The sequence below is a fragment of the Procambarus clarkii genome, chromosome 73 (genome assembly GCF_040958095.1).
Source record: "Procambarus clarkii isolate CNS0578487 chromosome 73, FALCON_Pclarkii_2.0, whole genome shotgun sequence".
Lineage (NCBI taxonomy): Eukaryota > Metazoa > Arthropoda > Malacostraca > Decapoda > Cambaridae > Procambarus > Procambarus clarkii.
Genome location: NC_091222.1, coordinates 9599334 through 9621576, shown reverse-complemented (window position 1 = coordinate 9621576; position 22243 = coordinate 9599334). Strand labels below are relative to the sequence as shown.

Below are 22243 nucleotides of genomic sequence, written 5' to 3'. Positions count from 1 at the left end.
AGGTACTGCAAACTGCATAGCAACATTATTAGGATCAGTTAACTCAGGTCCAGCTATAGTGATCTTCCTTCATCTAGAAAAAGCATTCGAACTTGCAAGCCCGCAAGCAATTTTACACACCTTAGTTAAAAAAGGTGTAAAGGGAAATATGCTAGCATGGATTCAAGATTACTTAAGACACAGGTATGCCAGAGTAAAGTTGCAAGGACAAGTGTCGGACTACCACTTGCATGAGAAAGGACTCCTCCTTGTGGAGTCCCAAAGTCCTAGTCTTTTTAACAACCCTATGGAAAACCCTGTTACCATGACATTTACAGAAGGGGTTAAATTGCTAAGCTATGCTGATGATATATCATTAGTCATTACAGGTCCTTCACTTCTAAATAAAGCACAAGGTGCATTAGATAAAGTAAACATCTGAATGCAGCGTTTTAGTGCTTAAAATATCTGCACAGAAGTCTAAGGCAATGAGACTAGGCGGCAACACTCCAGACAGGAACCTACACATTCAAGACATTAACCTTCAGTGGGTTACACAATATCAATATCTCGGAGTGTGGATAGATTTTAAAATGACATTCAACAAGCAAATTCAATATCTAAAGGAGAAAACAAAATCACGACTAAATATAATGAGAGCAATCACAGGGCCCCGTCTAGGAGCCAGACTAAGTGTTAAGAATATTTTGCATACAAGCTGTTCGTTCCCTAGTTGATTACGCAGCGCCTGCCTTACTTACTCTTTCTCCTGGTCAGTGGGCAAACGTTGAGGTTATTCAAAACGATGCATTGCGAATCATAACAGGAGCTCCCAGATGGACTAAAATACTGAACCTAAGACTAGAAACCAAGCTAACGTCGATTGAAATAAGGGTAAAAGAGATTTCTGCATGCATGCTGACCAAGATATTGACTAAACCTAGAATCAGTTCACTCAAAGATATAATCACTGGAGCCCTAACTCTGGACAGAAGAATCTCCAATAGCAACAGGTGGACCCATTGTGCGATAAACACCATCAATACATTCGATATAACAAACACAAGTCACTGAGAAGGATGTCGACAAAATACATGCAGACTTTGTTATGCAGGCCCCTTGGGAATCTCCGCCAGCAGACTTTAAGATTATTGTTATTGAAGGAAAAAAGAACCAGACAAATCCTCATCTGCTACGTAACATTGCACAGATGCATATAGAAGCAAACATGGCATCCGACAGCTTCACTTACTTCACAGATGGATCAGTAGACCAGCAAGGACAAGAAACCGAAGCTGCAGCTAAAGCAGGAAACTCTGTAAATAGTTGGAGGCTCTCAAATGGGTGTTTGACTTACAAACAGAGATGCTAGCCAATCAAAAGGCTTTGGAACATGCTCTTGCTGAACACCGACAACATGTTATCATACATACAGATTCGAGAACCGCCATTGAAACCTTGCAACAAGAACACATATGTGATAACATACATCTGATCACAAATGTCATATCATTAATGCCAACACTCAAACGACAAGGCCGTCGGGTACTTATCAACTGGGTGCCAAGTCCTGTGGGAATAATAGGAAATGATATTGCAGACGAAGCTGCAAAACTTGCAACTAAGAGAAGAAATGTAGACATTTACATACCACAGAGTCTATCACAGATTAAGAAAGTAATTAGAAACAGAGCAATGCAAAAGATGTACAGTGACCACAACACAGCAGTTGCAACATCAGGATCTGCGGGTTGGTACAAGAATTCAACCAACTACGAACCCCTTAGTTTGATGAAAGGGAGCAGTAGAGCAACAGAAGTACACTTACATCGTATCAGGCTTAGATACCCATGTGCATGGGAAATAGGCTTACAGGTTTCGGAAGATGAGAGGAAATGTCAACACTGTGGAGAAATGCCCGACAGACCACTGGAACATTATCTAACACAGTGTGCAGTTACAAACCCATTAAGATTTCAACTTAGATTCAACAGAGCAGAAGAAGTTGTTAAATACTTATGGCAAAATCTTACTGAAGCGACCATACGAGTAATAAATACTCATACTCCGCTCAAGTAAAACAGAAACAAGCAACACTTAGTGGGCCAGCTAGATGCTTAGGGGCCAGCGCAGGAATATCCCTGCAATAAGTTTACATATTGCAGATATGTAAACGATAAGTTTACATATCTGCAATACTTTTCCCTTGCTGGATGCTTTGGAAATGTTGCACTTGGGAGTTTCAATGAATTGCATGTTCAATGGCAATTTCAAAGCTGAAGTAGCAGTTCTTCTACCTGGTAACAATGTCCCAACTATTCCGAACGATAAAAGAGCTAAGTTTATGCCATTTTGGGATCGAAATGCTGCCAGAATCAATCTAATTAGGAAGGATTTACAGTTCCTCCTGGCGCCTCTAAGAAGATTTTTCCAAACCCGTTATTGACAGTTTGAATTATTTGATTGTAAATGCCTTTTCGCTCAAGCGTTAGCTTAGGAATATTAGATTGCACATACGACAACAGATCACCCGAGTTGTAATTTTGTTCACGACGCAATTCTAAATCGAACGAAGCAGCAGCAGATCTATTCGGTGATGGCATTTCCAATTGGTTTAGAACTTTGTTCGTGAATTCTAAGCACAAATCTTCAATCATTATCAACACTTCGTTGTAGATTTCTGCTGTGGCATCCATGTTCATATTTGAATTTTCCTTCATATTCAATGGATAATATCTTCAGCCATGTATGATTTATATTTCTTCCATAACTCTGTTGTATATGAAGGAGAGCAGGCGGTCAATATGATTGCCAAAAATGCATAAATTTGATTTGGATGTAACGTGTTGGACACGTCATTAATGCATGCATCCCAGTGTCGGTCGTTCTCCAATAAATTCCGAGCTTGACATGCACTACGGAAAGTGGCATGTGTTACACCGTTGACAAATCTCGGTGGCTGGAAAGACGTTAGACTTGGCACATTTGCCAACAACATGCGAAGAAAGAAGCATGCATCTTGATTGGGATGCACGGTGTACAGTCTGCCTATCGTAGTTTATTTGAATATGCCAGGTTGTCCGTCGACTCGGTCTCCTCGTTTGCGTCGTTCAAATGATTTTCTACTGGCATTCCATGTGTTATACGTAGGCACTTCCGAATACAGCAGTGTTTTCGCAAATGCGTCATTTTGACATAACGTGAAGAAAACAGTTAACATTGTATCCGATGGATTCATACCGTTTGTTGTACATTTTCAGCTGTGAAAAACGTGCTGTCAATTTTCTTGTTTTCAAAACAAAAGCAACAAATACTAACGAAATATTTCAGTTCAAATGCAGATCAATCGACACAGCTCAATTTCACCACCAATTGCACTGAAAAATAAGAGAAATAGTTAAAAAAACAAAATGAAAACAATGAAAAAAGAAACAAATAAGCTATACCCACAAAATGAATGGAATGGCAAAACACACAGCTCAATTTCAATGCAACGTCACACAAAGTAATTAAATCAAAATGAAAATAAATAAAAATCTATGAAAATTCAATTTATCAAAGCAACCGGAAACATTAAAATGGAATCGTAACACATTTTGTGTATCATGTGTTGCTCTTATGTGCAACAGATGGCATGTTTTTACCTGTCACAGGTGTGGCATCTAAATTGTAGGTATATTAAAACATGCACGTATTCGAAAGGAACGTTGAGTCAAAATTTCAAAGCAATTGGTGAAGAACTTTTGGAGATTACAACGTGTGTTGCTCTTTTGCCCTACAGATGGCACTGTTTTAAAAAAAAAAATGTTTTTTCTTGTCACAGGTGAGGCATGTATATATTAAGTATGTAAAAACAATCGCCTATTTGAATGCAGTGTTGTGTCCAAATTTCAAAGCAATTAGTAAAGAGGTTTCAAAGATTTTCCTCACATGAAAAACACCCGAAAATTACACTTTTCAAAAACAGCATGTTTTTTCCCGTCACAGATGTGACATCTTTATAATATGTATATAAAAACCCGCTGGATGCGAATGGAACGTTGTGTGAAAATTTCAAGGCAATCGGTGAAGAACTTTTGGAGATTAGCGATTTTGAACAAACGAACATTTCCCTTTTTATTTATATAGATTAGTGAAACTAAAGATATGGAGAGATTGTGTACCATGAGGTCATCGACGATTGGCTGCTCGCGACCCGTTGGAAGTGGTCACGGCGCCTGCGCTCTCCATTTTTCACCTCGCACTTGGAGTGTGCGGTTGGCTGCAGGTGGTGCGGGGTGGTCCGGCAGGTTGTGGGAGCGGCAGGCAGTATGGTGTCACCTGTGGCGCCGATTCAGAAGGTTGACTCCTCGGGCTTGGAGTTTTTTGATGCTGCAAACTGGTCTGTCATGGAAGTGGCGCTCCATGACGTTTTAAAGGTGGACCTGGCTTCCATCTATGGTTTCGAGAAGGTCTCGGAGCAGCGGAAAGTGATTAAGTTTACCTATCCTGCTCTCTATTAGTAGTTTCCTCTCAACTGTCAATCAACAGGTGTACAGGTTCCTGAGCCTATTGGGCTCTATCATATCTACACTTGAAACTGTTTATGGAGTCAGACTCCATTACATTACTTCCTAATGCAATCCATTTGTCAACCACTCTGACACTAAAAAAGTTCTCAGTAATATGAGATAGTGCCCAAATGAGCCACAGTAATATCTGTGGCTCATTTGGGCACTCGGTTTCCACCTTTGTCCCCTAGTGCATGTGCCCCTTGTGTTAAATAGCCTGTCTCTATCTATCCTATCAATTCCCTTGAGAATTGATGGAAGCCAGGTCCACCTTTAAAACGTCATGGAGCGCCACTTCCATGACAGACCAGTTTGCAGCATCAAAAAACTCCAAGCCCGAGGAGTCAACCTTCTGAATCGGCGCCACAGGTGACACCATACTGCCTGCCGCTCCCACAACCTGCCGGACCACCCCGCACCACCAGCAGCCAACCGCACACTCCAAGTGCGAGGTGAAAAATGGAGAGCGCAGGCGCCGTGACCACTTCCAACGGGTCGCGAGCAGCCAATCGTCGATGACCTCATGGTACACAATCTCTCCATATCTTTAGTTTCACTAATCTATATAAATAAAAAGGGAAATGTTCGTTTGTTCAAAATCGCTAATCTCCAAAAGTTCTTCACCGATTGCCTTGAAATTTTCACACAACGTTCCATTCGCATCCAGCGGGTTTTTATATACATATTATAAAGATGTCACATCTGTGACGGGAAAAAACATGCTGTTTTTGAAAAGTGTAATTTTCGGGTGTTTTTCATGTGAGGAAAATCTTTGAAACCTCTTTACTAATTGCTTTGAAATTTGGACACAACACTGCATTCAAATAGGCGATTGTTTTTACATACTTAATATATACATGCCTCACCTGTGACAAGAAAAAACATTTTTTTTTTTAAAACAGTGCCATCTGTAGGGCAAAAGAGCAACACACGTTGTAATCTCCAAAAGTTCTTCACCAATTGCTTTGAAATTTTGACTCAACGTTCCTTTCGAATACGTGCATGTTTTAATATACCTACTATTTAGATGCCACACCTGTGACAGGTAAAAACATGCCATCTGTTGCACATAAGAGCAACACATGATACACAAAATGTGTTACGATTCCATTTTAATGTTTCCGGTTGCTTTGATAAATTGAATTTTCATAGATTTTTATTTATTTTCATTTTGATTTAATTACTTTGTGTGACGTTGCATTGAAATTGAGCTGTGTGTTTTGCCATTCCATTCATTTTGTGGGTATAGCTTATTTGTTTCTTTTTTCATTGTTTTCATTTTGTTTTTTTAACTATTTCTCTTATTTTTCAGTGCAATTGGTGGTGAAATTGAGCTGTGTCGATTGATCTGCATTTGAACTGAAATATTTCGTTAGTATTTGTTGCTTTTGTTTTGAAAACAAGAAAATTGACAGCACGTTTTTCACAGCTGAAAATGTACAACAAACGGTATGAATCCATCGGATACAATGTTAACTGTTTTCTTCACGTTATGTCAAAATGACGCATTTGCGAAAACACTGCTGTATTCGGAAGTGCCTACGTATAACACATGGAATGCCAGTAGAAAATCATTTGAACGACGCAAACGAGGAGACCGAGTCGACGGACAACCTGGCATATTCAAATAAACTACGATAGGCAGACTGTACACCGTGCATCCCAATCAAGATGCATGCTTCTTTCTTCGCATGTTGTTGGCAAATGTGCCAAGTCTAACGTCTTTCCAGCCACCGAGATTTGTCAACGGTGTAACACATGCCACTTTCCGTAGTGCATGTCAAGCTCGGAATTTATTGGAGAACGACCGACACTGGGATGCATGCATTAATGACGTGTCCAACACGTTACATCCAAATCAAATTTATGCATTTTTGGCAATCATATTGACCGCCTGCTCTCCTTCATATACAACAGAGTTATGGAAGAAATATAAATCATACATGGCTGAAGATATTATCCATTGAATATGAAGGAAAATTCAAATATGAACATGGATGCCACAGCAGAAATCTACAACGAAGTGTTGATAATGATTGAAGATTTGTGCTTAGAATTCACGGACAAAGTTCTAAACCAATTGGAAATGCCATCACCGAATAGATCTGCTGCTGCTTCGTTCGATTTAGAATTGCGTCGTGAACAAAATTACAACTCGGGTGATCTGTTGTCGTATGTGCAATCTAATATTCCTAAGCTAACGCTTGAGCGAAAAGGCATTTACAATCAAATAATTCAAACTGTCAATAACGGGTTTGGAAAAATCTTCTTAGAGGCGCCAGGAGGAACTGTAAATCCTTCCTAATTAGATTGATTCTGGCAGCATTTCGATCCCAAAATGGCATAAACTTAGCTCTTTTATCGTTCGGAATAGTTGGGACATTGTTACCAGGTAGAAGAACTGCTACTTCAGCTTTGAAATTGCCATTGAACATGCAATTCATTGAAACTCCCAAGTGCAACATTTCCAAAGCATCCAGCAAGGGAAAAGTATTGCAGATATGTAAACTTATCGTTTACATATCTGCAATATGTAAACTTATTGCAGGGATATTCCTGCGCTGGCCCCTAAGCATCTAGCTGGCCCACTAAGTGTTGCTTGTTTCTGTTTTACTTGAGCGGAGTATGAGTATTTATTACTCGTATGGTCGCTTCAGTAAGATTTTGCCATAAGTATTTAACAACTTCTTCTGCTCTGTTGAATCTAAGTTGAAATCTTAATGGGTTTGTAACTGCACACTGTGTTAGATAATGTTCCAGTGGTCTGTCGGGCATTTCTCCACAGTGTTGACATTTCCTCTCATCTTCCGAAACCTGTAAGCCTATTTCCCATGCACATGGGTATCTAAGCCTGATACGATGTAAGTGTACTTCTGTTGCTCTACTGCTCCCTTTCATCAAACTAAGGGGTTCGTAGTTGGTTGAATTCTTGTACCAACCCGCAGATCCTGATGTTGCAACTGCTGTGTTGTGGTCACTGTACATCTTTTGCATTGCTCTGTTTCTAATTACTTTCTTAATCTGTGATAGACTCTGTGGTATGTAAATGTCTACATTTCTTCTCTTAGTTGCAAGTTTTGCAGCTTCGTCTGCAATATCATTTCCTATTATTCCCACAGGACTTGGCACCCAGTTGATAAGTACCCGACGGCCTTGTCGTTTGAGTGTTGGCATTAATGATATGACATTTGTGATCAGATGTATGTTATCACATATGTGTTCTTGTTGCAAGGTTTCAATGGCGGTTCTCGAATCTGTATGTATGATAACATGTTGTCGGTGTTCAGCAAGAGCATGTTCCAAAGCCTTTTGATTGGCTAGCATCTCTGTTTGTAAGTCAAACACCCATTTGAGAGCCTCCAACTATTTACAGAGTTTCCTGCTTTAGCTGCAGCTTCGGTTTCTTGTCCTTGCTGGTCTACTGATCCATCTGTGAAGTAAGTGAAGCTGTCGGATGCCATGTTTGCTTCTATATGCATCTGTGCAATGTTACGTAGCAGATGAGGATTTGTCTGGTTCTTTTTTCCTTCAATAACAATAATCTTAAAATCTGCTGGCGGAGATTCCCAAGGGGCCTGCATAACAAAGTCTGCATGTATTTTGTCGACACCCTTCTCAGTGACTGTGTTTGTTATATCGAATGTATTGATGGTGTTTATCGCACAATGGGTCCACCTGTTGCTATTGGAGATTCGTCTGTCCAGAGTTAGGGCTCCAGTGATTATATCTTTGAGTGAACTGATTCTAGGTTTAGTCAATATCTTGGTCAGCATGCATGCAGAAATCTCTTTTACCCTTATTTCAATCGACGTTAGCTTGGTTTCTAGTCTTAGGTTCAGTATTTTAGTCCATCTGGGAGCTCCTGTTATGATTCGCAATGCATCGTTTTGAATAACCTCAACGTTTGCCCACTGACCAGGAGAAAGAGTAAGTAAGGCAGGCGCTGCGTAATCAACTAGGGAACGAACAGCTTGTATGCAAAATATTCTTAACACTTAGTCTGGCTCCTAGACGGGGCCCTGTGATTGCTCTCATTATATTTAGTCGTGATTTTGTTTTCTCCTTTAGATATTGAATTTGCTTGTTGAATGTCATTTTAAAATCTATCCACACTCCGAGATATTGATATTGTGTAACCCACTGAAGGTTAATGTCTTGAATGTGTAGGTTCCTGTCTGGAGTGTTGCCGCCTAGTCTCATTGCCTTAGACTTCTGTGCAGATATTTTAAGCACTAAAACGCTGCATTCAGATGTTACTTTATCTAATGCACCTTGTGCTTTATTTAGAAGTGAAGGACCTGTAATGACTAATGATATATCATCAGCATAGCTTAGCAATTTAACCCCTTCTGTAAATGTCATGGTAACAGGGTTTTCCATAAGGTTGTTAAAAAGACTAGGACTTTGGGACTCCACAAGGAGGAGTCCTTTCTCATGCAAGTGGTAGTCCGACACTTGTCCTTGCAACTTTACTCTGGCATACCTGTGTCTTAAGTAATCTTGAATCCATGCTAGCATATTTCCCTTTACACCTTTTTTAACTAAGGTGTGTAAAATTGCTTGCGGGCTTGCAAGTTCGAATGCTTTTTCTAGATGAAGGAAGATCACTATAGCTGGACCTGAGTTAACTGATCCTAATAATGTTGCTATGCAGTTTGCTGTACCTACTCTTCTAGTGAAGCCAAATATGTGTTTATGAAGGTCTCCAGTCTTCCACAGTAACCTATTTAAGACCATCCGTTCTGCAGTTTTACTAATGCATGATGTTAATGAAATGGGTCTGTAATTGAAGTGAGAGATGGTGGGGGATGACGAAGGGACAAGGGAGGGAGTAATAGTAGGGAAGGACGAGGGGACGGGGGAGTTTGGAATGGTGGAAAAGAGGGGATAGGGGAATGGAGAATGGTGGGTAGGAGATAGGGACAAGGGAGTGGGGCATGGCGGGAAGGAAGAGAGGATGGTGGAGTGGGGAATGATGGGGATGTCAGGGGACGGTTGAGTGAGGAATGGTTGGGAGGTCGAGGAGACGGGTGAGGGGGGGGGGGAAATGGTGGGGAGGACTGGGGGGACAGGGAAGGCTGCTGTGGCTCAGCAACGCGTTGCCGGGAACTGCTAGTAATATCATACATTCCTATTGTCACAAAACCGGATTTTGAAAACGTACTCGCATTGATGAAACCAAGATAGCAAGATGAACTTAGTGTCGCATTAGACAGTGTTTTCGTAGTTGTGGCCGCAGCTATGGGATGGCACATCTTACAGCTGGATCGACAATGACAAAATAGGGCAAGAAATTCTGGGCGGCCTACACCTACCTTGAGGCTACCTTGAGGTGCTTCCGGGGCTTAGTGTCCCCGCGGCCCGGTCGTCGACCAGGCCTCCTGGTTGCTGGACTGATCAACCAGGCTGTTAGACGCGGCTGCTCGCAGCCTGACGTATGAGTCACAGCCTGGTTGATCAGGTATCCTTTGGAGGTGCTTATCCAGTTCTCTCTTGAACACTGTGAGGGGTCGGCCAGTTATGCCCCTTATGTGTAGTGGAAGCGTGTTGAACAGTCTCGGGCCTCAGATGTTGATAGAGTTCTCTCTCAGAGTACCTGTTGCACCTCTGCTTTTCAACGGGGGTATTCTGCACATCCTGCCATGTTTTCTGGTCTCATGTGGTGTTATTTCTGTGTGCAGGTTTGGGACCAGCCCCTCAATTATTTTCCACGTGTAAATTATTATGTATCTCTCCAGCCTGCGCTCAAGGGAGTACAGATTTAGGCTCTTTAGTCGGTCCCAGTAATTTAGATGTTTTACTAAGTGGATTCTAGCAGTAAAGGATCTCTGCACGCTCTCTAGGTCAGCAATTTCTCCAGCTTTGAAAGGGGCTGTCATTGTGCAGCAGTACTCCACTCTAGAGAGCATAAGCGTTTTGAAAAGTATCATCATCGGTATAGCATCTCTAGTGTGAAAAGTTCTTGTTATCCAACCTGTCATTTTTCTTGCAGTTGTGACGGCTACTTTACTGTGTTCTTTAAAGGTAAGGTCTTCCGACATGAGTACACCCAGATCCTTTACAATGCCTTTTCGTTCTATGTTAAGATTTGCCTGAGTTTTGTACGTGGTTTCTGTTTTTATATTTTCATTTTTTCCGTAGCGCATGAGCTGGAACTTATCCTCGTTAAACACCATATTATTTTCTGTAGCCCATAGAAAGACCTGATCTACATCTGATTGGAGGTTTGCCGTGTCCTCTATGTTGCCAACTCTCATGAAAATTCTAGTGTCATCTGCAAAGGATGATACAGTGCTATAGGTTGTGTTCTTGTCTATGTCCGATATGAGGATGAGAAAAAGTACTGGAGCAAGCACAGTACCCTGGGGGACTGAGCTCTTCACGGTTGATGGGCTGGATTTTATTTTGTTGACTATTACACATTGGGTTCTGTTAGTCATGAAATTGTAGATCCATCTGCCTATTTTCCCGGTAATTCCTTTTGAACGCATTTTATGTGCAATAACACCATGGTCACATTTATCAAAAGCTTTTGCAAAATCTGTGTAAATTACATCAGCGTTTTGTTTGTCTTCCATAGCATCTAATGCCATATCATAGTGGTCCAGCAACTGCGACAGGCAAGAGCGCCCTGTTCTGAAACCATGTTGTCCGGGATTATGGAGATGCTGTGATTCCATGTATTTTGTGATCTTACTTCTTAGCACTCTCTCAAAAATTTTTATGATGTGCGATGTTAGTGCTATCGGTCTGTAATTTTTTGCCTCTGCCTTATTTCCTCCTTTATGGAGTGGTGCTATCTCTGCTGTTTTTAGTATGTCAGGGATAACGCCAGTATCTAGGCTTTGTCTCCACAGAATGTGAAGGGCCTGCGATAGTGGTTTTTTACAGTTCTTGATGAATATGGAGTTCCAAGAATCCGGGCCTGGTGCAGAGTGCATAGGCATACTTTTTATGGCTTCTTCAAAATCTAGTGGGGATAGGGCGACGTCTGATATATGATTTGATGTTGGTATCATATCCATGAAAAATTCATTTGGGTTATCAATCTTTAGTGCATTTAATGGCTCGCTGAAAACAGAGTCGTACTGCTTCCTCAGTAACTCGCTCATTTCTTTGTTGTCATCGGTGAAATTTCCATCTCCCTTTCGCAGGGGCCCGATACTAGATGTGGTTTTTTATCTTGATTTTGCATAGGAGAAAAAATATTTCGGATTTCTCTCTATTTCACTGATGGCCTTTTACTCTCTTTGCCTCTCCTGGGTTTTGTATGATTCTTGTAGCTTGAGTTCAATTGTTTCTATTTCTCTACCTAACCTTCTTCGCCGTTCTTGAGATAGGGTGCGACTCTCAAGTTGTTCCGCGATTCGTTTTCTTCGCCTATATAGGGAACGACGTTCCCGTTCCAATCTGCATCTCTTCCTCTTTTTTCTTAGGGGTATGCGGTTTGAACATATTTCTAGTGCTACTGAGCTTATTTTTTCCAGGCACTGGTTCAGGTTTGCATTTCCTAGCTGTTCTTCCCAGTTTATTTCTGTGAAGTCCTGGTTTATTTGCTCCCAGTTTATCCGTTTATTATTGAAGTTGAATTTGCTGAAATCTCCTCCACCGGGAATCTGGACTGGTTTTGAAGGTCCATTTCCCATGATTGTCAGAGCTTCAATTAAGTTGTGATCTGAGTAACAAATATTTGTAATCATTATGTTCCTGATCAACTCATCATTATTAGTGAAAATGAGGTCCAGCGTGTTCTCCTTCCCAGTTGGTTCTACTATTTGCTGGTTTAAGGCAAACCTATCGCACATCCGTAGCAGGTCATTTGCATGTGCCTGTTCATTTAGGCTACTTCCTGGTATTCTTTCTGATATTACTGTATTAGCCAGGTGCTTCCATTTCAGGTGCCGTAGGTTGAAGTCCCCAAGCAGGATGATGTTCGGAGCTGGATTTGTGAGGTTTTCCAAGCAGTGCTCTATTTTCATTAGTTGGTCTTTAAACTGCTGAGGGTTTGCCTCCAATGACTTATATACAAGGACAACAACTAAATTTAGGATCTCTATTTTGACTATCAGCACTTACACCATATCATTTGAGGTGTTTAGCAGCTCAGTACAGATGAGTGTGTCTTTGATGTAGAGGCTGACCCCACCCTGAAGCCGGTGTTTCCTATCACATCTGAAGAGATTGTATTCTGAGATCCATATTTCACCATCAAGGTAGTCCTTTGTGTGAGTTTCCGTTAGGGCTGCAAACACTGCATTTGCCTCATGAAGGAGACCATCTATAAAGTGAACTTTGTTGGATTTGCGTGTTTTTATACCCTGGATGTTGGCAAATATAAATGATGTTATCGTGTTAGTGGAAGTGCTGGATGCTTTAATTGGTGTTAATATCTGAAGCTCTGGTAAGGAGGCCACTGTGTTTGCGTCCTCTCTAGCATTTGACCGAGTTGGTGGTAGAGTCTGGTCATTTTTAGCCATTCTTCTCCTCCTCCTCTTGCTAAAAAATTATCCCGGTCGATGGAGTAGTGGCTGTTTTCATAGTGGTAGTCTGTAGGTTTTATTCGCCTGGTACCTCTTATATGAAAAGCTGGACATTCAGCATTGAAGCACTCTTTCCTGTCCAAAGAGTTCTTGCAAATTTCTGGGTGAAAGAATTCACAGCTTTTGGTACATTTACCTGTATTGAGGAGGTTTCTGCACTTTCTAGGGTGATCGTGTGTACATGTTCCATTTATTCTTCACGATTCCCCATGCTTACAGGTAGCCCATCTGTAATACCAACAGATTTTGGGGCCTTGTTTTGTTTGTGTCCCTCTGCCAGGGACCGCACTCTGCTGCGGCGCCCCCGACACTGTGCCCTGCTCCGGTGCCTGTGACACTGTGCCCTGCTCCGGGGCCTGTGACACCGCGCTCTGCTCCGGTGCCTGTGACACCACGCTCTGCTCCGGGGCCTGTGACACCGCGCTCTGCTCCGAGGCCTGTGACACCGCGCTCTGCTCCGGGGCCTGTGACACTGCGCTCTGCTCCGGTGCCTGTGACACCACGCTCTGCTCCGGTGCCTGTGACACCACGCTCTGCTCCGGGGTCTGTGACACCGCGCTCTGCTCCGGGGCCTGTGACACCGCGCTCTGCTCCGGGGCCTGTGACACCGCGCTCTGCTCCGGTGCCTGTGACACTGCGCTCTGCTCAGGTGCCTGTGACACCGCGCACTGCTCAGGCATCCCCGACTCCGCGCCCTGCTCAGGCATGCCCGACTCTGCGCCCTGCTCAGGCGCCGCTGCCACCGAGCTCTGTGTCGCATCTGGTTGTACCTTGGTGTCATGTACAGTTTGTTTGAAGACATTAGAAATTGCTATGCAGGCATTAATTAGTAATTCTCTGTTTTCGGCGGGAGTTTTATCCAGGATTTCCATCAATTTCAAAAAAGTTACATCATCCTTTTTGCAGAGCCAGTACACAGAGTGGTCACTGGGACCATTTCTCCTTGAATTGTTAGTCATGTTGGCACATTTTTTGTGTATGGCTGCTGAACAGAGTTGGCATTGAAAGCTCTGTTGGTAATCTACCTTCATGTTGCATTCTATGCACGTTTTTATCAAAGCCATTTTTTGAACACTTCTGTTCAGTGGTGATGGTCTTACAAGGTGGGGTGTTGACCGGTGGGGGAGTTGACCGCGGGTGCTGGCCGTGGGAGCTGGCCGTGGGTGTTGACCGTGGGTGTTTACCAACTTGAGATAGGCCTGGAAGAGGCTGTATGGACGGCCAGTGTTGCTACCACGTGTCGCACTCTTAATTTGTTTTGTTCACTTGTTAGGTTACATTACTTGCATTTTCCCACTAGTTATCTTACAGCGGATGCATCTAGTTTCTGTGTCTGGGCACTAGTTACCTGAGTACGTTACATTGATGTTTCAATAGCGAGAGATGTGATTTATTGACGACTTGGCAACTATCGCCTAAGGCCTCCTGGCACCACGAGGGCAGGCCTTGACTACACACGAATTTCACTTATTTTTCCTTGAACACAAACGGTCGGATGGTAATCACTATGATATATTGGTTAATATGTTGATACACACTTTAAAAGTTATCTGACTGTGTTTAGTTCCTGTATCACTGAAATGTCCCTAGATATATATTGTTTTCCGCGGAGCTCGCACCGCGTGGCCCTTCCCCTCTCACACCCAAAACAAACCACCATACACTGGCACAACCATACACTAGTTCCCTTGTCTCATCCGAAGAGCGAATCAGAGGGAGGTACATAGTGCCTGAACCACTCACAGTCTCTCCTTGGGTGGCGTGATACCTCTGACGTTTGGATCGTTTAGTGTGATCTCTGTGTGTAATCGTTGGAAAAGGTCTGTCGACCACAAGCTCTGCTAGTACCACGCCACTCTAAAACGGGATTCCCAAAACTTAGAGTTAGCTTAGTGTAATACTTATTACAATGGGTGTAATTTCCTTATCAAAATTGCTACGGTGGCCACCGTGCTACTTTCTGACAGCTAGAGTCATGCACTGTCCATAGACACCCAACAATGTACACCTACAGTACTTGCAAATGAAGTTAGCTTTGGTGCACTCTCTGTTCACTCATGAGAGAAGAGTCAAAATGCTGGTGCGCACTCGAGCAACGCTCACCTTTCTGCTCACCATTCCCACCATTCCGGACCACGAACCATCGTCCTGTTTTGAGCCAAATGATCCGTCAGCGGTGCTCACGTACTTGTACCTGAAAAATTAGATTACATATTTGAGTTTTCGTTATTTGAGCAAAATGATCCAACACATTAGAACTGTTGTGGTAATGTAAACATGTATACATATACGAATACATGCATATATACATACGTATACATAGTAGTAGGCATCCTGCAGTCTCGGAAGACTATGGAAATGCGCTCTGGTTGCCGAGGCTGGAGTGTCCTCACTAGGGTGCAAAGCCAGGGGTAGGTCGAAATGGAGGAGAAGCTGTTACCCATGCAGCAGCCCCCCCCCCCATCTCTACATTGATGAAATTGTCGGAAATTGTCCATACTGTCCCCAGAGCTCAAAGAGGCAGCTAAGAGCCTTTGCGAGAACAAGGAGATAGTCGTCAGGAGAGGTGACAAGTCGTCAATATAAGTTATTCTTAAAAAAAGACGAATATCTGGCAAAAATAAACCTCATACTCTCTGACCAAACTAAATTCCAAACGGTAACGAAGGACACTACAGCCGAATTGAAAACAAAGGTAAACAGATTGATCGAAACTGTGAACGCCAAGAAATCCGGACTCCACTTGCCAAAGGTTATTGGGGAATATAAACTTGGGTATGCATTTGGAAATGTCAAGACTCACAAGCCTGAAACCTACTTCGGGCAATCATCAGCCAGATGCCCACACCCACGTACAGACTGGCTTAGCGACTCAATGGCTAGCTGACTCCTTATGTACCTTGTGCTTTCAGCCTGAAGTCTCCAAAGGAATTTGTTGACTTACTGCGGGGAACACAGGCCACAGGGATAAGAGCCTCTTTGGGCGTAGCATCACTGTTTACCAACGTACTTGTGGATGAAATAATCGGAATGATGTAGGACAGAGTGTATCGTGATCTGGCTTGTACTCCTCTTGACATACCAGAAAACTACTCCATACTTGTACTAAAGAGGCACCCTTCTTGAGCCCAAATGGGCACATGTATAAGCAAGTAGATGGGGTTGGCATGGGTTTTCCCCTAGGTGTCCTGTTTGCAAACTTCTACATGGGTACAATCGAGCAGAAGGTCTTAGTTGACATGGACTTGAAACCTGCCATATACTGCAGGTATGTTGATGACATTTTGACACAGGTACCTGATGTCAGATGTCTGAAGGAGCTGAAGGAGGTATTTGAGCGGAATTCTGTGTTGAGTTTCACTTACGAAATGGAGAAGGATGGGAAGCCGCCCTTTCTAGATGTAACAGTCATGGAAAGGAGTGGAGGCTTCCACATTGCAGTCTACACTAAGGAAACAAACATAGAAATGTGCCTCAATTCCAATAGTGACTGCCCAGACAGGTACAAGAGGAGTGTTGTCAACGCTTACATCGACCGTGGTCTCAGCCACAGCTCAGGATGGAAGCAAGTTGATGAAGAACTCTGTAGGGTAAGGCAGGTCCTAGTCAACAACGGCTTCTCTAATGGTTTTGTTGAAGACTTCATAAAAAGAAAGGTAAAACGCCATGCAACCTCTGAAGAGTCAATTAACACAACACATGTATCCCCTATTAGACTATTTTACAGGAACTTCTTTTTGACAGCTCATAAAAAGATCCTGATAGATATTGTTGATAGGAACGTTATCCCTCCAGACAAAAATCAGAAAATACAATTGACAATTTACTATAAAACCAAAAAAAAAAAAAGCCAACCTACTCATGAAAAACTCTCCAGACACAAAGCAGAACGCCTTGAAGGAAACCAACATCGTCTGAGCCTTCAAATGCCCACTTGGGGATTGTAAGTTCCAAAGAACTCAGTATATAGGCAAGACAACAACGTCTCTTTTTAAGCAATTAACAATGCGTAAACAACAGGGCTCCATAAAGGAACATATAATCTCCTCTTACAACCAGACCATCACCAGAGAAATCTTAACAAACAACATAGAAATCATCGATAGATACAGCGATAGCAGGCAGCTTGACATCTGCGAGGCACTACACATCAAAAAGTCAACACCAGCAATCAACAGCCAATTAATGCCCAACTATATTCTACCCACTTCAAGACTCCGAACAAATATAGAAGCATCAAGAGGAAGTATGGGCCAAAGGCCCTCTGCAGTTACTTCCATTCTTATGTTCTCATATCCAATTAATACCCATAGTTTCGTGTTTTGTCTTGTGTTTGTCACAAGTTTGTTCACCTCACCCAAAACTGTTGTACCATATCACCTCACCCAAATGCGAGTATAAGTATGACGGATTAGCGTGTTTACAGGTTACAGTTGTGAGTGTAAACTAAAGTCCTTGAAAATGTAATAAGAAATTACGAAACACGTTCAGGCGTCGCGTCAGACTAGAAATAAAAAGGAATTTTGAGAATTGATTTTTCAATTACCATTGACAGTGAAAAGAAACATAAGAAATATTGAGAAAATTCCTGTTAGATTTATTAATCTTACCTTTTCGGTCATATTTAACTACATATGTTTACAAGAAAGACTGCCACTAAAATATACTAGGAATTTTGAAATTTATTAGGAATTAGGAATTCCTAATAAACATTAGGAATTCTCTAATGCGCCATCATTATAAAATTCACTATTTTTATAGCTCCTATAAGTACACAACATAATTTATCCTGTACAGCCTGGTACTCTGTAAATATATTAATTAACTAGCAGTACCCGGCCATGCGTTGGTGTGGCTCAACTACGCATGTGCATTGCTGAGCCACAGCTACCTTCCCTGTCTCCCAGTCCTCCCCATCATCCCACCTTACCCGTCCCCTCGTCCTCCCCACCATTCCCCACTCCACCATCCCCTCTTCCTTCCCACCATGCCTCACTCCCCGGTCCTTTTGCCCTCCCCATCGTTCTCCATTCCCCCATCCCCTCGTCCCCGCCATCCCAAACACCCCCGTCCCCTCGTCCTTCCCCACCATTACCCCCTTCCTCTGTCCCCTTGTCCAACCCACCATCTCTCACTTCCATCCCCTCGTCATCCCCACTATTCCCCACGCCCTCGTCTGATGGTTTCCCAAATGGTCCGATGTTCCCATCAGAAAATTAAGAACATCAAGTGATCTGATGTTCCCAGCAGGGTAGTGCTCATCAAGTGACCATGAGCTAAGCGAGTATGGCCAATACACAACCTCGCTAGAGACGTTTCCCATTGCCGGTTACGGTGGTAGGAGGACGGCCACGAGGACACACAACTCTTAAGAGTACGCAGTTTGTTACCAGTAACAGAAGACCAACAAGCCTGCCAACGGGTAAGAATGGTGGAATGGATAACCGGGTAAAAGTCAGAATAAGGAATACCTTTATGAGAGATGGGACAAGAGCGGACAGTTTCCCTGGCAGCAGCATCCGCATGCTCATTGAAAGAGACACCAATATGGCTGGGAACCCAACAAAACTCAACCGACTTAAATTTACTGTGAACAAGAAACAGCCAATGCTGGATCTCGACAACCACTGGATGAACCGAATTAAAGGACCCGAGAGCCATGAGGGCACTACGAGGGTCAACAACAACTACAAAGGAAGATTGATAACGAGAAAGCAGGAAACGAAGAGCATAGAGAATAACAAAGTTCCGCTGTGAAGATGCTAGTCTCCGGAGGTAAGCGACACATATAAGTGCGATCAGGAAAAACAACAGAGTAGCCTACACCGTCCGCGACTTAGACCCATCGGTGAAGACGGAAACGGAGCGGGAGTGAGAAGAAAAGTGCTCAAGGAAAAGGCGTTTTAGACCCATAGGAGGGGTAAAAGCTTTAGTGATGTGGGTTAAGGATGTACAAAACTGCGGAAGGGGGACTCTCCACGGGGGCAAAGAAGGAACAACCCGAGAAGAAATATTAAATATACGAACTGAAAGAGAATCCTGTAAGTGAGGTAACCGGACAGAAAGAGGGAGGTGGTGAAGAGGAACAGGAACCGCAGGAGGGACAAAAGTTAAAGCATGATAGAGGCGAGAGGAAGGATGTTGCAAGGAACGCACAAGATAGCGAAGGCAGTAGCGATCACGGCGGTCCTGGAGCGACAGGAAGCTAGTGTCAACATATAAGCTGAGAACGGGAGTCGAACAAAAGGCACCAGAACTGAGGCTCAACCCAGTATGGTACAAAGCATCAAGACGGCGAAGAGTAGAAAGATAAGCAGACGAGTAAGCAGGGCAACCATAATCGAGCTTAGACAAGACGAGAGAGGAATGTAAAGCAAGTAGAGTGCGCGTATCCACTCCACAAAAAGTATGGGACAATACCCGAAGGAGGGTAAGGGGCCTTAGAGCATTCAACACGGAGGTAAGAGATATGGGACGACCAAGACAAACGAGTGTCAATAATCAACCCCCAAAAGCTTAGCAGAGTCCTTGTACACAATGGGGTAACCATAAAGCGACAAAGACGGACGAAGAATGACATGCTTCCGAGTAAAAGTCATGGCATAAGTCTTAGACGTAGAGAACCGGAAGCCATTTTCGGTGGCCCAAGACAACACGGCATCAATCGCAAGTTGAAGCCGGCGTTGAAGGAGAGGCGAATCATCACCTCGACAGCAAAGGTCAGATCGTCGGCATAGAGAACGGAGAAGACGCCTGAAGGAAAAGAGGAAAGAAGACCATTGAGGACAACCAGAAAAAGAGTAGTACTCAGAACACTACCCTGGGGCACTAGGTGATCAGTAATCACCCAATCTCGGATCGATCAGAGTATATCTCGCAACAAGCTTTCTCTGTGTTTGAATCCAACGAGATTGTGGAAAATTTAAGCTGTCAGTTCATGGAAAAGTGACAGGTCTTAACCTTCGAGGATCACGTCACTAGTGACTGACCGACGAGTGTATGTGTGGACGTTATTATGAACAGATTTGAGATAGGATTTGTTACCCTCTGTTACAGAAAGTATTGGGATTGATTAATTACTATGGTGTTAATTAACTAATTGTGATTTTGTGATTTAATGTCTTGGTGAGTGTTAAAGTAAAGTAATTACTTGTTGTCTTAGTGCCAGTTGTTCTTTTACATTCATTAACGTGTGTTAATTTGTTGTGTTGTTGAAGTGTTTTGATACTGCCAGTGGCGAGTGCAGAAATTTCCAAGAGTATTTACAAATAGTTCAGTTAGTTCAGTTTTGATTATGACCTGTCCAGTGGGTCGAGACTGTGGTCTCTTTCACACCTGTCAGTGGTGGAAAACCCAACACCATTTACTAATATTAAATACAACAGGCAGATAATATTGTTGCTGAGTTGAATATATAAATTCACACAGAGAAGATGTGGCACAGTGGAATTTTCCTCCCATAGAAAACTGAAATATCATTGCCATGTCGTTTTAAATTCACCAGCTATTCTGCTGGGAATTATTCCTAATACAGCAGTCTTTGGGCTGTTAACATCATAAAACATTTCACTTGAATTAACTTATTTATTTGTACCAAAATAGAGTAAATGTAACCTTTCTAACACTTTCTGACACACCTGGAGAACAGGGGCATCAATGGGAGGGAGGCCAGTAGTCAGCCATTGTTTATCAACAAGGTCGCTGGAGCGAGTCTACCTCCTAGAATTCTCCCTGGGACACTTGTGTCACAAGAGAAAAGTGCTTCTGTCATCGACTCACAACTACGTCTACTATAAGTGAAGTGTACAACAGAAATCCGTTTATTATCTTTACATTCCTGGCCAGTTATGTTCGTTATATAGGGCGAACCGGTTAGCACACACGAAAGCGCCCAACCTAGAGTGAGTAATATCTCATCTCTTTATTTAAATTGGCAATGTTTCCTCTGTTATAGCTGTCATATATATATATATATATATATATATATATATATATATATATATATATATATATATATATATATATATATATATATAGGATTACTGCTATTATTGCAAGCGCCCTTTGACAGGAACAATTGAAGAGGAAGCAAGAATTAATTCTAGTAATTCAGTACATTAGTTGAGGGCCAGCCACACCCACAAGGTGTATAGATTGGCTTGTTCATTTGTGTTTTTACTGGATGTCTAGGACAAAATAAGCCATAAAAGATAAGGCCTTCTAATTTTATTTACTAATGTATGTAGTTTAATACTGTAGTTTGATTGACTGCGTATATAAACAATATAACCCTTCCCCCTAATGTGCAAGGAGATCGATTTGTAAGAATTTGCAGAAATACAATCTGCTAAACATGATAAAACTGATATCGCAATATATGAATTTCACAGGTCGGTTTCCCACAGAGTTGTGGGAATGGGTTCCTGCTGCGAGGAGGTGTTTTAACAGTTGTTGAGGTCACACTCTTGAATAACATAACTAACGTAGGTCACTGTGTATTAGTAAGTTGTTGAATCAATTTATTTTGTATACATGTGCCTTTGATGTCATTCCTCATTCTGAAATACTGCCCCCAAGTTTCATCTAAATTGCTACTTGACATTGTCATTAATTTGAGTTGGCTCTGGATCAAGCCCAGAGCCTCAAGCACTGAATATAAATTCCATGTGAGGACCCGGGGGGGCCGGCCGGCCGAGCGGACAGCACACTGTACACGTGATCCTGTACTCACCTAGTTGTACTCACCTACTTGTGTTTGCGGGGGATGAGCTCTGGCTCTTTGGTCCCGCCTCTCAACCGTCAATCAACAGGTGTACAGATTCCTGAGTCTATTGGGCTCTATCATATCTACACTTGAAACTGTGTATGGAGTCAGCCTCCACCACATCACTTCCTAATGCATTCCATTTGTCAACCACTCTGCCACTAAAAAAGTTCTTTCTAATATCTCTGTGGCTCATTTGGGCACTCAGTTTCCACCTGTGTCCCCTTGTGCGTGTTCCCCTTGTGTTAAATAGACTGTCTTTATCTACCCTATCAATTCCCTTGAGAATCTTGAATGTGGTGATCATGTCCCCCCTAACTCTTCTGTCTTCCAGCGAAGTGAGGTTTATTCCCGTAGTCTCTCCTCATAGTTCATACCTCTCAGCTTGGGTACTAGTCTGGTGGCAAACC

At 42.6% G+C, this 22243-nt stretch overlaps 1 protein-coding gene across 1 annotated transcript in view; it reads right to left on the bottom strand.

Moving 5' to 3' along the window:
• LOC123774159 (probable glutamate receptor) overlaps positions 1-22243 on the bottom strand; it is a 128472-nt gene that overhangs the window by 77327 nt on the left and 28902 nt on the right. The window contains exon 7 of the mRNA XM_069312765.1: positions 15173-15263. Within this exon, the coding sequence (XP_069168866.1) occupies positions 15173-15263 (91 nt within the window). The remainder of the gene's footprint in view (positions 1-15172; positions 15264-22243) is intronic.